The 15416-nt window shown below is 41.4% G+C and overlaps 1 protein-coding gene and 1 non-coding gene across 3 annotated transcripts; both read right to left on the bottom strand.

Annotated features, from left to right (window-relative positions):
• Positions 1 to 1225: 1225 nt before the first annotated feature.
• Positions 1226 to 13961, bottom strand: ZNF839 (zinc finger protein 839). 2 transcript variants are annotated; one of them, XM_068947075.1, is made up of 8 exons: positions 13184 to 13961; positions 11307 to 12239; positions 8836 to 9087; positions 7778 to 7870; positions 7276 to 7428; positions 5523 to 5663; positions 4350 to 4488; positions 1226 to 2598 (listed from the first exon to the last, which is right to left on the bottom strand). In XM_068947075.1, the coding sequence occupies exons 1-8, from the start codon at positions 13883 to 13885 to the stop codon at positions 1607 to 1609; spliced, it is 3405 nt and encodes a 1134-aa protein (XP_068803176.1). In that variant the 5' UTR covers positions 13886 to 13961; the 3' UTR covers positions 1226 to 1606. The 2 variants fall into 2 exon arrangements, with proteins under 2 accessions (XP_068803176.1, XP_068803177.1); XM_068947076.1 differs by having other exon boundaries at positions 11307 to 12236.
• Positions 13962 to 14775: 814 nt separating this feature from the next.
• On the bottom strand, positions 14776 to 14849 carry TRNAI-AAU (transfer RNA isoleucine (anticodon AAU)). Its single transcript has one exon. It is a non-coding gene; the product is annotated as a tRNA-Ile (tRNA).
• Between the last annotated feature and the right edge of the window lie 567 nt (positions 14850 to 15416).

Here is a 15416-nt window from a genome sequence, read left to right as displayed (position 1 = left end):
CTGAGTAGAGACAGACCTTGTCACTATGGAAACACTTGTGTACTTGAAAAGCATTTTGCAAGGAGAGAAGGTTGGTTCACTTACAGAATTCTTTTAAGATGAGAGTAGGTGCATTGTATTTCCCAGCATTGCAAATCAATAGGGGAGGTAGAGTTGAAGCAAATTTTCATTTTCTACACAGGTGGAAGTTGTGGATCATTTTTATTTCTTAGAGGAAATAAGCCCTTCAGGAAGGAGTCTTCATACTTGCCAACTTCCTTGCTCATTGACAGCTATGGGACAGAAAGATTACTGTAAAAATCATAATCACAGAGAAGAGGATGTTTTTCATACAGTAGTTCTTTGTATTTGGAGCCTTCAGATCTAGAGAGCTCAAGAGAAAAATAAGGCTAGTAGTCATTTAATGCTGTTCTTTTGCACCTGCTAAACTTCTCAGGGGGAAAGAAAAAAAAAAAAAAAGACTATGCCATTCTTGAACCAGAAGAGCATCAGCTGCAAGGAAGCGTCCACAAAAATGCTGTTATCCAAGCAACAAAAGCTATTTCACTAGCCCCTTGAAAGAATGAGAAAAATACAGGATAGCAGCAAGGTGGTAGCATTTCTATTTGCTTACAAAAATAGGTTTCATAGCCAAGAACACTTTTAAAAATGATTAAATAGTACAGGGCAATGTGGAGTTACTAGGAAGAGCAAAACTTAGAAGTGATACAAGATGCATCATCTGAAAGAAATTTCTGAGGGTCCAAAAAAAATACGAGTCTAATAGAAATGAAAAAGACCATCAGGGATGAAAGTTGGAGTTATGAGGGAAGAATTTGCTATGATATTAAGGCCATTCAAATCACTACATCAAAAAACTGACATTTGCACACTGCTGTCAGTTTCCAGCAGCAAGTTTTGAAATGGTTTAAGTGGCCAGCTGAACACAAGGCAAGCATGCTTGAATATATTTTCAACAGATCAGGAGGAACTACAGGCCTCCACAGAACAGCTGTTTTTGTCTAACTCAGTGGACGCTTAGCCTACTGTTATCCAAGCAAAGACGAGATAGGTTAGTTGTGCATTCTAGGAATAATGTGACAGCCTAAGTGTGGGTTCTATTTTGAAATTACACATTCTTCCAGGCAGATTTAAGTGCATCAAGCCTATAGGCTAATGAATAGTCAAGCTAGCTTTAACAAAGTGTAATAAAGAGTTTTAGAATCTCAGCAGAACAGAAAACACAGATTTTTAATACAGCTTTTATTTTACCCATACACAGCTTGCCAGTACACAGCACATCACTGCCAAAAAGCAGTAGTTTACTGCATTTTGGATGGCTAAAGAGAAAAGGGTAACAAAAGGGAATAGTGCAACAGTTTTAAGGATGACAGATTTCCATTTTCCCCTACCCCCCAACACCTAGAAGAACAAACAGAATCATGTTATTTCTAGAATTTTTGGTTGCAATGCTGCTAAATTTATATAAACATAAGTTATAAAAAAGTACAGGGCATAGAAACAGTTTACAAATAAGTTAGATTTCAATTATTTCAGTATTCACATTAGAAAAATATACATTTTATATAGTCAGTCTTTTCCAGAAGAAAGCATATAGTTTTCTAATTTATGGCTCCAATTCACTTTGTGAGAGCAGAACTTCTTCACTTTGGCTATCTGCTTCCATTGCCAGTAGTGCTTCCACAGTTTCCAAAGGTATCCCATCAGGTGTGCGAATATGCATTGTAGTACCATCAGAATCAGTTACAATAACAATGCCTTCTGCCTGAGACAAAACAGCAGTATCCGGATGAGATAAAATAAGCCCATCCGTAGTCTGAATAAAAATCTGTTCATGTCCCTGAGACAAAAAATCATGGCTCTCATCAGTGATCTCAAAAGCTACAGTTTCATCTACAGTAACGGTATCCTCCAGCTCATGTGATTCCCCTGTCCCACAAGAAAACTCATGCACGTTTTTGAAAGGGCTTTCATGGTTCGCATGAGCGGACAAGGAGGCTTCCTGGACAGGATTCTGGTACAACTCAGTCTGAGCACTGTGTGGATGATTTATTGGCACGACGTTTGTTGAAAAAACTTTCTCAAGTTGCTGCATCTCATCTGTGATGCCAGCATCGTGAAGCTGTTCCGAATGTTCTTTAATTGCAAAATTCTGGTTTTCCTCTTGCAGTTTCTGATATTTTCCATTGTGACCGTTTTCTTCGCCCATTGATAAGTCAGTGCTCTGACTGCCCATTGCATTCTCTGACATAGAGTTGCAAAGTTCGGGAGCTGACAGCCCACCTGCTGTATTCTCTCTCACAAAGTGTGCTTGAACTAATTCTGGTGAGACATCTGCTTCAACAGGCAATACAGCTTCACTGCTTAGCACAGATGTGTCATCTGCAGTATCTGGTCCCTGTATATTTACAGGCTGGGAATACTCCATGCTTATTTTCACAGTCTGAGAGAAAGTACCTGAATTTTCAGCATTGATTCTAACTTCTGAATCAACAAGTGAGTTATGTTCCTTCGCAGTAGACAGTATGCTTCCAGTTGAGCAGCACGTGATATCTCTATCTTCTGAAAGCAAGATTTCTCCATTTAATGGATTAAAACCTGAAAAAGTGAAAGAAATATCATTGAGTTGGGCGATCTAATATGCAAGTCCCAAAAAGTAATTTTTCTACAATAGTCTTGGGGGAAAATTTAAACTGCTTCTCTCTTTTCCTCCCCCAAATTAGTAAACTTGAAGCATCTTAAGAGAGTTTCACAGCAGTTCCCATAAGAAGAACAGTATAAAAATACTTCAGGTATTTTTAGACAATGAAATATGATTGAATATTTCCATACCAAAGGAATGGCACATTAGAAGCAGCATTTTTCTGGTAATTCTGAAGATAACCTGGGCTGAAACGGAATTCTTTCAATTTGGCATATAGCCAGAAACGTTAGACAACAAAGAACACGCCACACAAAGTTGTCCGCTGCTCATCCACGTTACCATTAGTTCACTGACAGGCACGTTCAAACTTTGTAAAATTTCTGTTGATAATCAAGCTCATCCAGCATTCAAACGTGATCAGGTAACTACCTATCTAATCAGCTGCACTAACAGCCCCAGGAGCACTTTTCATTCAGCCTGTGACAGAAGAGGTAAAACACTAGAAGTTTAAATTAGTGTGCTTTACCAATCGTTTGACAGGGAATAAGAGCTCTCACAGACCCAGCAGGTAATTAAACAATAACTTAAGCTGCGGCAGCATGAGCTGTCAGTTTAATTCTTGTACATTAAGAGGATCGAGTACTTTTTCCTATGAAAGGTATCACTGCACAACAAAGGAGGCATAACAACTCAGAAGGGCCATTTTAACTTTTTGTACTGTAGACTAGCAAAAGGCCTACTAGCAGGTGCAGATGAAATAAACGTTTAATAAAAAAATCATAGCCCAGACGAAAATCATAGTATAACAAGAAATAAGCATGGTCTTTCAGAGAAAGAAAAAATGAACTAAGCGGGGGGAGGAGAACTTGAGAGAAAGACGTGGAAAGGGCAAAAGCAAAGCAGTTTATAGCAACACCAAAAAAGATTTTACAAAGTAAGAGGATGGCAATGGTATGCATCTCACTAGAGATGGGTAACAGCTGGAATTTTTCACTGCCCTGATTGTAATGCCTCTGAATACTGCAACACTTTCAAATAAAAGAGCAGTGGAGTTTTGGGAGACTACAGCTGGACACCCATCTTTGCTCACTAATCCACTGTTACCTTGCCAATCTGAGATAGCGGGGGGAAATAAAGAAGAAGGGAGAGGGAAGAGAAGAGAAAGACATTCACCCAGCAAAGACTGTCATGCAAAATGGTGTCTCAATTCCTATATTCAGCTTCCGCATCTCCCGTGGGATAGAGTACTGCTTTCACCAGCTCTTGCCCTCCCCCAGGCTCTGTAAAGCCCTGATGATTCTGCCCTTGTAGTCTGCTGGGGCATAGAGGAAGGACATATAGCTTGCTTCCTCTTCCTCCACTCTCCCACTGCTTGACACAAAGCTTGTGCACTACCCTCTGTGATAAGGGATAGCATGGACAGGAAGCATTCAGGCAGCAGGACAGGACTATTATCCTAATACTGTAGTAGTAGCAACAACTGGAGTATCATGCGTTTAGAACTGTGCTGCTGCTGTGGTGTTAGTGCATCATCACTTTTTTCCCCCCCATGAAGTTTTTTGAGTTAAACAGCTGCTTTTGAAGGACCTGGGAAGCAAATTGAGAAATTAAACCTTAAGACAAAAACCACAGTAGCTTGAAGAACACAGGAATTTGTTCAGCTTCTCCATGAAGAGAAGAGAATCGGTAAATCTGAAGAGGTTACCATCTTTTTCAAAGAGTGTACACAAATTCCCGTTCTTTTCTTTCACTTCATCTTGACTGGCATAAGCATTATTCACATTCTCCATTACGTCTTCTAACTTGGTCCTTTTGGCTGATGGCAACAGTTCCTCCCCTGAGCTCTGTCAATACAAGAGATAATTAACTGGCTGCCACCCATAGCAGCTGACAGTATTGGAAAAGATCACAGGCTAACTGTGGGAACTTTACGGCAGTGAACCGATACCCTCCCTGAAAATAGAATTCTGCACTGAAAGTCTTCCTAAAAGGTAAGGATTTAACACAGCCCTCACACTTTTCCAAAATACCACTGATTACTTCTGATATCTGGTTGAAACAACCTGCTCTTGCTTCAAGATCAAAACGCCTCCCCAGCTGTTGTAATCAACTGCTGGACATGATATCTGCTATCTGCTAGCTGGAGAGCTTTCTCTCCAGCTTCAGTAAAGGGCTAACAGCTTGTCCAGCATCTTTTGGTTAACAAGGGAAAACTGATCAGCTCACACGTTTAACCGTGGGCAGAAAAGGGAAAATTGCTAATTTTATTTCTCCTCCACCAGGGACAACTCTGGGCTAAATAGAAATAGAACAGTTGAGGGGAAGGACTAAAGAGATGTGACTTTCAAGAAAAAGAAACAAACTGCTCCTTACTACAGCTGCAGACAGACCAAATCTGGTAAACTGGCTGATTAGAAAGAAAGGAGCTGTTTTCATGCACCTCTACCAAATTAGCAGAGCAACCACTTCTCCAGCACCTGAGCTTGCTGCAGGTTAGCCCATTTACTCCAACACAAATTATTAGAATCTAAAGATCATTTTTACTGGGAGGAGGGGGAATATACTCGGGCTAACACAAACTTCATTCTTAGTGTAACACAAACTTCATTCTCTATATCATGATATTACATGTGAACCCGAGCTCCTGTCCTGAATGCCACCGAGTGCCTTCTCAAAGTACATCTTTAGCCTGCTAATTCAGATGCTCTGCAGTGGAGAGCACTACTTGAAGTATTTACAAGCTCAGAACACCATGAAAGCTTACTTTCATCCAAGTTATACAGTACTAGTATGGCTTTGTAGGAATCATTAATTTATTTTTAACAAGCTTTAGTTTGTCTTGGTTTCATTTTTGAATTTTCACAAATGTATTCCATACCTCAGCTAACCGTTTTTGTCCCAGTATCTTCACAGGCACTCGCTCACTAAACATTTTAAATATACGTTGTGAACAAGAGTCTACACCTTGCATCTTTTGTTCCCCAGTGAGTACTTCTGTAAGTCCTAGAGATTCAGCGACCTTTAAAAAGTTATAGGGGAAAAAAAAAAAGTTAGCCTCTCCAATCTGAATACATAAATACTGAAATACTGATTCATTTTCTTAACAATGAATTAGAAGAGTAATTACACGGGGGTCCAGTCTGACAACCAATCATTACAGCTCAACAAAGTAGACTCCCATGTTTTCTACTAACTTTCATGTTAATAGAACATGACCTTCATTCGAAGGTGAGAATTAAAAGGCAAATTTGAAAGAATTAGGAGTATAATGGTTATATATATAGAATCCAGAGTCAGTTACTAAGAACAGAGTTTTATAAAGAATACCGTCCAGGCTCTCCATTATCTAAAAAACATCTAAGTCTTGCTGTCTAAAAGTATCTCTTAGTAGCTAAAGGTTATATTCTTTTCCAAATTTTATTCCTCTGTTTCATCCTTATGTAGCTATGTTGCTATATGGCTTCTCAAGGCTCTTATTTTTTAAGAGAGTAATTCTATATTAAGAAGGCACATTAACACTGGAGAGAAGAAACAAAGGTAAGTTCCATTTTAGGTCTACCAATACTGACAGCATCCCTTTAATTAGTGCAACTTCCATTCTCCAGAGGGAAGTATCAGTGCGGGTCAATTACAAAATAGTCAGATGAGCATGCAGTAATACTAGAAAGTTTTTAGTAAATCACTGAATGTCATGATTCCTTCTGAAAAATAAATATTAACCACTACTAACAGTCCATACAGGACTGTTATCTTAAACCAGGTTATTATCAGAACCAGAATCTTATCTCTGCCTTCATTACCCTAAGTTTTCCAGTATGTTCCCCTTACATAGCAGTCGCAGATATGTATGTATACTAGTTCATAGCAGTATGCAAATATTGCAAGTTCAGTGCATACATGCCTTAATGAGCATGCCATTTTAAGATTTTGTTGGAGGTAATATGCAAAACTGTTATTCACCACTGGAAACAGAGAAGGGAAAATGAAGAGGAGGTTACACCAAACAAAAGATAAACAAATGCATATCAAAAAACAACCCACAGTTTCTTTCTAGCCACAATTATATAAACAGTAAATCTGGAAAGGGGTTGTGAAACAATAGTTGGCGTTTTTCATTAATGCATTCACTGCATTTCATATTTGATAGTACGACTATGAACTGCACAGAAGCATTCCACTTGTCCTCATTTTGCAGTAATAGTACTTACCCCCTTTAAATCAAGGCCATTTGTTTTAAATATAGCCACTTTCTTCCTAATCAAATATTAAGGCGTACTTCTATTAAGAGTTAACGCTACGCACACTTTGCAGTAAAGCGCAGCTTCATACTACCCTAGATATGCAGACAGATACCAGAAATGAGCACTGCTGGAACTGATTTTTGTTGTTGTTGTTGTTGTGTATTCTGCCATAAACCAGAAATGTAGTGTTATTACGGATTTCTTTTTCACTCTGTTTTTTTTTCTGTTGTACTGCTTACCACTATCTCCATTTTCTGCTTATCAAGAAAGATGTTTCGTTCAAATAATTGTACCTGCGTGACAAAGCTTATCAGAGAAAACTAAAATGTTGTACATTCTTAAACAGACCGCCCCCCCCAAATCACAGTTTCAAGTAGAATGCTTTATTACCTTCGGATCTTTTATTTCAACAGACTCTTGGCCGCTCAGCATATCAGAATTACTAAGGTAATCATAAGCCATTTTCTTTACCATATTATGCAACTCTTCAAATTCCCTATACACATCTGGGAAGTAAGCTCTGGCTGGACACCCTTTTTCAACCTAAAAATAAGCAAAAAAAAAATTTTCTCTCTCTGTATTTTAAGTAAGATTAATTTTAAATCTGTCAGTTTGTTTTCCTCAACGTTTTAAAATACTAACAGTCAAGTCAAAAGACTATGGAATCTTCAAAAATGCCGCTAGATGAGGCAGGAAAAAGACTTTCAGTCAACAGATTTATCAGCTTTTGGCCTATATGGAACAGAAGTGATATCCAAAACATCTTCATTCTGCACACATCTAACTTATGCAATTGAGATACCCCTTCTAAAGGCACCTTTTTATGTATATTACCAGCAGTCTCCCTAAAATAATTTAACATTTTTAACATTAAAAAAAAAAAAAATCTCACCTTCATCAACAGAAATTCATATACTGTTACAAGCTTTGTAAGACGTGGGAGAGCCAGCTCCATTAAGTCTTCATTATCACATTGTTGTATTAGCTGTCAAAAGCCATAATGAGTTTATTAAAGTAGCCTACAGAGGTTACGCATCCCACATTCATAACATAAAATGTCGCTACTTTCCAGTAAGATGTAAACATATCTTATAGAAATATCAGATACATGGTTTCCATCAGGGTGCTTTCTTTTTATATTTTAAATAGACAACGCAGCAGGCTATCAGTTCTATAAGGCAGTTGCTGCCAAAAATTCAACCTAGGAACAAATTTGCCTTTTGTTTGATAAACATACTGTATGTTTAAGCAGCTTTGAGAATCAAGGCAAATGTAACACTAAAAGAGCAGATATATTAAAAAAAAAAAAAAAGCCTCAACAACAGTTTATAACCCACATTTACAGAAAGTGCTCAGTGCCATAAATTACTGCATACACATATAGAAAGAAGAGCAATAATAGTAAATTTAGTTGCCATAGAAGATCTTCTACGACACTGTGGAAACAAATGGGGGGGGGGGGGAAAAATCACATTAGCTGCATGGATTTTAATCACCACACCATCCTCATCCATGAGCTTCGCTGGTTTCGGGGCGGGGCGGGGGGGGGGGGGAGGGGAGAGGTTGTTTGGTTAGTTGTTTTTTAGAAAAAAGACATTGCCCAACTGCAGTTGGATTTATTTCTACTGAGTTGGAACAGATACATAATAATACCTAGTCATTATTCTTCTCCAGAAGAACAATAGACAAGTGTACATCTAACTGTCAAAAGACCCTTCCTCGACCAAGATCATATTTTAATTTGGTCTAGTGTTCTGGCAGAAGTATTTTTTCCTTAAAATCTAGCTTAATACTTTCTTCTTAGAAAATATCTGAGGCTATCGTTTTGTCAGCAAACAAGAATGTCAGAAGCATTCTTTCTGAAAATGCATCCTTGAAAACAGGTTGTCCAAAAATAAATAAATAAATAAATATGTATACTTAGGAAGTAATTGTAGAAGAGAGCCATACCTCTTTTAACCTAGCTTTTCTTCTGAATACATTGTGCTCTGCTGACACACTACTAAGTGACTTTGAAGGGGACTGACCAGGCCTGCTAAGCCTTCCGGAACACCTGGATCTTCCACCCATCCTTGGTCGTCCTCGTCTCTTAGGTCGTCTGGGTCTTCCAGGTCCTTTTGGTGTTACAGGCGTCCGGTGTCCTGAACCGGCCTCGTTTTGCTGTTCTGCCAGCGAGCGTCTGCTTTCTGCAGACTTACAAGTCTTAATTAAAGGAAACAGGAAAAAAAATGGTTATTTACTGTTTTAAATGGTCTTTTGAGGAATTTACTGTTTAAACGGTCAAAATTTTATAATGAATGATTTCATTTGGATAATTGGATACATGTGTAACTGTAAAGATTGGTGCGGAATAAATCCAATATATAGTAACACAGCTACTTCTGCAAGATATACATGCCATTATTGGCAAAGTTAGTCTTTTTGATCCACAAAAAGTCATAAGAAATACAGAGATTAAGGGAATATGATTGAAGACTTATGTTTGTTAAATATCTGTTTAATGTTTTCGCAGTAAAATATGTTCTTTCTGAACAAAGAGGTTGCAGAAATAAGTCTCAGCAATAAATCACACCCAAAGACAAGTTGGAGTTTCACAGTAACCACATCAAAGCATGAAGATTCTATATGAACTAAGAAAACTAAGTCATGAACAGTGACAAGCTCAGTAAATAAAAACCAAACGTTTTTCCCCAGTTTCCACCTGTTTCAAAATCCTCAGTCTTCCCCAAGAGCACAGCTAAGAAGTAGCTTCTGTACTAAGATCACAAGGCAAACTCAAAGTATATTTTCTATTTTTTAAATTGTTATTATGACCTCAGAGCAAACAATCAAGCTATATAATGAAAATCAAACTTTTATTGATTAAAGCGCTCATATTTTTACTGAATGCATCTTGTCTTCTCTACCAAGCTAGAATTTCTAAGCATGACCCAGTATATATATATATATATATTTTTTTTTTTTTTTAAAGAGTTGACAGATTACAACAGTACTCAAGTAGTTCAAGCTTCTTTTCATTTTCAGTATACCTTTGTCCTACTGTTCACTAGCTGCCTGCCTACTATTCTAGTAAGCAGAAATACGGAGATTAAATGAATAACTTAGTTTTAAATATGAGATAAACCCATGTTGAACATGGGGGTCTTGGCTGCCTTCCTGTCTATATCCATCTACCAGTTTTAATAATCCTGTTATTCTTTCTAGAAAATATTTAGCTAGCCAAAAACTGTAACAAAGTCAATGAGCTAACAAAGTGCAAATGTGTAAAATCTCTATTTGCTAGTTGGAGATAACAGATAAAATAGAAAATCAGCAATCTAGCCATCAGCAGTAGTGCTGCATTTTCCTTTCTAGTAGTACAAGAGATTGTCTGAAGTTTTTTCTAAATCCCCATAACCCCACCAGAATAAGTTCTGCAGATGCGAGTTACAACAGAGAACAGACCGAGTATTCTGCACTTCTCTCTTTCCCCAAGGATGATAAAGAGAACGTAGAGGCTTAGGCCCGGGGGGAGGGGGAGAAGTTGTTTGCTATGTTCATGTCTTGAGCTGTAAATTTTCCTGTTTCTGAGAACAACTTCCTATTTACAAATAAAAATGTAATACCACGTTGCTACATCTCAAAGAGATTAATTTTCTCTAGAAGAGAACTGTAGCAGTTCTTTTCCTTGTTCCAAGCTGTTAAAGTCTTTTTACTATTAAAAGAAAAACTTTACTTTGAAGTGACCAGCTTAAAAGATCACAGAAAAAGAATTGTAGCTAAAGTAGCTCTGATGCAGAAAATCACGTTTCACCAAACAGTTTGGTTCACACAGGCAAGTTAAGCCTCATTTTCAAAACTTTACTCTGGGAAAAAGCTGCTGTCCACCGTTGGATTCCAAGTAAGTTTCAACACAGAAGAAGCCTTATTTCAGTGACAGAAACTGCAAATAACGTTTTAGTGTCTGTGGTGCAAAAAGGCTGTAACTGAAAGATGCAATATTCTTCTCTGAATGCAGAGAAGGTGACTATTTATGCAGACCAGTTTATTTCAATGTGACAGCTGTATGTCACAAACCCAGTAATGAATGAACACTCAACGAATGTTTTATGTGCCTGTGCAACAATGCTATTCTTGCAACATTGCATGAGATAGTATTTTGGACTTTAAAACACTTCAGTGGGAAATTTGTTCTATTTTGGTATGTTGGTGGATGTTACCGAGCAGTGCAAGACTTCAAAATTTTAATACAGACATATACCACGAAACGGATATGCATTTACGTCCCTACCTTCAGTCTTTTAGGTCCCTACCTTCGGTCTTTTCAGAAATACTTGTATTACTGTCAGCAGCAATTCAAATGAATGAGTACAGTATGCAGCAACAAAGCTGCCTTTCTAATTTCTATAAAGCTGTCAGTTTTTCTGAGTAACACACTTTACCTGTTCTCCAGCCTGTGAAGCAACAGTTTCTTCCAAATTGGCAGCTAGTGCATTTTCATTATTTAAAGTGACAGCAACAAAATCCGAGTGTGCTGGGCTTGTAGTTTTCTCTCCTATTCCACAAGCATTGTCCACAAATATACTTCCATTAGGCTTATTTAAAGGTATTTCTTGAAGTGAAGACTCCAGCTGTCCATGACCTGGATTAAGTTTATAATGTCTTGCTAATCCTCCTTTTCCTATATAGGATTTTTCACAAGTCTGACATTTAAACATTTTGGGTTTCAAATTATAATTTGAAGAATTGAACAACGCATCCTTTCCTTTCACCTTGCCTTCTTCATCATCTTCTATACTCAGTTCAGAGTAGTCATCAGAATCAGACTGATGACCATCAGCCAAATCCTCCATTTTAATGAATTTGTAATCTTTAGCTTTATATTTTGGAGGCCGTGAAATCCGTCCAGAACGAGTTTTCACTTTCAAAGATTTTTTTAACTTGTCATCTTTTTGGTTTTTTTCAAGGCATGATATCAGAGTATTTGTTGAACTGGCTGCAACCATGGTAATATTTGGAGACCTCGCAGCTGATACTGTGGTGCATGTAGTTCTCTGCCCATTTAACATCTTACATGTGGGGATCTTGTTCACAGACACTGATCTATGAGGTGGTAAAGGTCTCTGCATAAGCAGCTGAATTGGAGACTCAGAGGAACTATGTAGGAAGAGCTGCTGCTGCTGCTCAGTTCCTGTAACTGGCTGTATCCTAATTATCTGGGGATTAATAATGCCAAGTCCTGATATACTAGAATTTCTACCAACCGATTGACTCAGCGTTATAGTTTTGGACTGGACTGATGCCAATGATGGCATCGGCCTTTCAGCTTCCTTCATCTGTCCTGGCTGAACTTGGACACAAATGGCTTCCAGCTGCTTTTGTGGAAAAAAGGAAAAGAAGAGTTGAGATTAAAAAAATACTGTATTTATTATATAAAGACAATATTTATTGAGACCATACCTACATGCCCTTAAAGCAAAGCATGACAAAACCAACACACATCATTAGTTTTCCATTTTATTATCATCAAAGCACAAATTCCCTTCCTTCAAGCTATGGGGTTTCCTGAATATTTACAGATGCGATTGCTGTTCAACTAAAGCATTTACAGTTTGGTCTTAGGTCACGTTACAGCTATGCTCCCTGCAAACAGGCCTGTTCTGGAACAGCAGAGTCAATGGGATTACCTAGGCAGATTCATAACCTTCAACAAACTAAATACAAGAGAATTGCAGCCTGTTAAATGACGCAGGCCAAATACTAGATCAAGGACATCCTGTAACAAGCGCACAATTCAAAAAAAAAAAAAAAACCTTTGAAATGTTGAACAGTAACCCATACCTTCTCATTATCATCTCCTTTATATTCTCTCATATATCCTGATGCAAATTGTTGCCTCAGCTCAAACTGATCACTTGACAAAAAACTTTGACTCAAAGCCCAAGGCACTATCACCTTTTATAAGAGTGGTATGTATTATCTACCTGGAGACCATCATTTAATCCCTATGAAACAGCTCTTCTAAGCTATCTTAGGCAATTAGCTTCCTGTTCAGCCCGACTGAAACACTGGTCGCAGCAGCCAGTATCCATATTAAGATGTGCCTATTCTGAGTCATGTTTGGAGTCCCATCTTCCAACCGCGAGATCGGAGCTGACACCTAAAGGCAGGCTGGAACGGAGATTAAAAGCAAAACCAACAAACAAACAAAATAAAAAAAAACCCCACCCACTGAGATCTGCACCCGGCGGTGGGTTTCATCACCGAGAAAAGCCTCCGGCGGCCAGCCGGCACGCCGCCCCCCCCCCGCCTCGGTTACCTTCTGCGGAAGGAGCCGGGCGGCCGCCACGGACTTGCCCTGCTGGAGGGCGACCTGCTGGGCCACGCTCTGCAGCTGCTGGGCCGCGTTGTGCATGATGCTGGCCAGCGGCGGGGCCGAGCCGCAGGCCTGCGGCGCCGCCGGCTCCGGCGCGGGGCGAGCGTCCGGGGGCAGCGGGTACCCGCCGGCCCGGGAGGGCGGCGGCGGCGGCGGGAAGGGCTCCAGGAGGGCGGCGGCGGGCGGCGGTTTCTGCTGCTCCTGGGCCTTGCTCACTTGCTCGATGACCCTGCGCAGCTCCTCGGGGGCCAGCGGCGTGGCGGCGCGCCGAGGCGGCTGCAGGAGCGGCGACTCGGCCGGCCCCGGCCCCGCGGCGGCCGCCAGCTGCTCCAGCAGCCGCCGCTGCTCCTCGCCGCTCAGCCCCGCGCCCTCCACCAGGCTCCCGTCCGGCTGCAGGTAGAGCACGGCGCCTGCCGCCGCCGCCGCGCCGCCCTCCAGGGCGGCCAAGCTCGGCGCCAGCTCCTCCGCCACCGCCAGCAGCCCCGGCCCCGCCGCGGGGGGGCCCGGCAGGCCCCCGGCGGCCGCCGCCGCCGCGCCGAGGAGAGCCCCGCAGGCGGCCGCCGCCGCCGCTCCGGGGGGCTCGTCCTCAGAGGGCGGGGGAGGGGGCGGCGGCGCCTCGGCGCCCCCCTCCTCGGGAGCCGCCATCTTGGCAGGCGTCAGCGGGCGGGAGCCGCATTCGCCCCCTCGGGGAGGTCTGCGAGGCGCCGGGCGAAGCCACGGCACCGGCGGCGCGCGAGCCAATGGGGCCGCCGGCCGCGGCCCGCCGCGCGTCACGGGGCGGGGCCGCCCGGCGGCGACGGGGGCCTCGCAGGGGCAAAAGTCCTCGGACGTGTTTCGGAGCGGGCGGGCGGACGGCGGGCTGACGGCGGTTTGCTGCGCTGCGGAAGGTTTGGCTGGCCGGGTTTGCTTCCACGCCTTCAGGCGCCGCGGGTCTGCGGAGCAGCACGAACTAGCTCTCGGGAGTTAGCATACGTCCGGTTTTCTACTTTTAAGTACTACATTGTCATTAATTAGCGCAAAAATCTACTGTTTCAAACTTGGGAAGCGAATATTTTACACTTAGGAATAATTTCTCAGCTTAATGCCACTTCTACATATATTAAAAGCGAAAGTGCCGTTTGCCACTTTCCGTCTTATTTTTTGCCAATACGGTGTTATATCGCCGCGGGGAATAAGACTGACAAGCACGTATCAAGCGAGAGTGTTTCATACATGAGCTGGAATCTATACAGAAGAAAGTGTGCCTGAGCACGTGACCCGCGCATTTTTTACAGATGCCGGCATAGCAGGCCCATTCACAGAAACATGAGTACATATTTACATGAGTTCAGCCAAGGTCCATAAGCCTGAAGGCGTGTCCCTCGTCATCAGCGCGTCCCTAATGCTGGCTTTGCTGAGGATGAGTTCCCCTGATGAGTGTCACGTCTTCGTGTCCTTGCATCATTACACAGTGATTTTTTTTTCAGGTGCGATCCATACATTTAATTTAAGATAGTTGCTGCGATGAAGGTGAGAAGAAAAAAAAAAAAACGAACTGGCCCGTACGGGGATCGAACCCGCGACCTTGGCGTTATTAGCACCACGCTCTAACCAACTGAGCTAACCGGCCCGCTGGTGCTACAGCCCTTCATTTTGGGGTATATAACGATAAAACAGATTCTGTCAGTCCTTCAAACCAGGCAACAGGACCTAGAGGAAGCGCGGGGAGGTCTCCTCTCCAGCCCAACCCACAGGACGAAGACACGGAAAAGCGCATGTAACCGCTCTAACTAGACTAGACGAGAAAATACTCAGCCGGCAGTCCCATACTTGCTGAAATGCAGCACGTGGGAGGCAGCGATAACCACAGGACACATTCACTTTGCCTCCAGGTCACTAAGTTAATACTCCCAGAAGGTTTCTAGGACGTGATTCTGGCTTCATTTAATTAAACAAAATATTTATTCTGAGCATTTATTAAACACATTTACTCCCCAAGCTCTTCAATGAACTGTTAAGATAGTCACATGGAGAAGCGATTCACCATTTTCACAGACTGTGGGGTATTATACATTCATTTTAAAGTAAACTTTTCTTCTCACCTTTGAAGCTTAATTTAAAATATACATATAGGGCACGTCTATTAAAATGCTTGAGGACTAAATGTTTTAAAATAAATGCCAATGACATGAGATTA

The sequence above is a fragment of the Struthio camelus genome, chromosome 5, assembly GCF_040807025.1.
Source record: "Struthio camelus isolate bStrCam1 chromosome 5, bStrCam1.hap1, whole genome shotgun sequence".
Taxonomy (NCBI): Eukaryota; Metazoa; Chordata; class Aves; order Struthioniformes; family Struthionidae; genus Struthio; species Struthio camelus.
This window is presented reverse-complemented; position numbering and strand designations above follow the sequence as displayed.

Excerpts from the sequence above, each read along its gene's own strand:
- ZNF839 (XM_068947075.1), bottom strand. The coding sequence starts at position 13,885 with ATGGCGGCTCCCGAGGAGGGGGGCGCCGAGGCGCCGCCGCCCCCTCCC. Across the intron at positions 7,429-7,777 it reads ATGAATTTCTGTTGATGAAG|GTTGAAAAAGGGTGTCCAGC; the intron begins GTGAGATTTTTT and ends GCTTATTTTTAG. Across the intron at positions 2,599-4,349 it reads TACACTCTTTGAAAAAGATG|GTTTTAATCCATTAAATGGA; the intron begins GTAACCTCTTCA and ends TCACTTTTTCAG.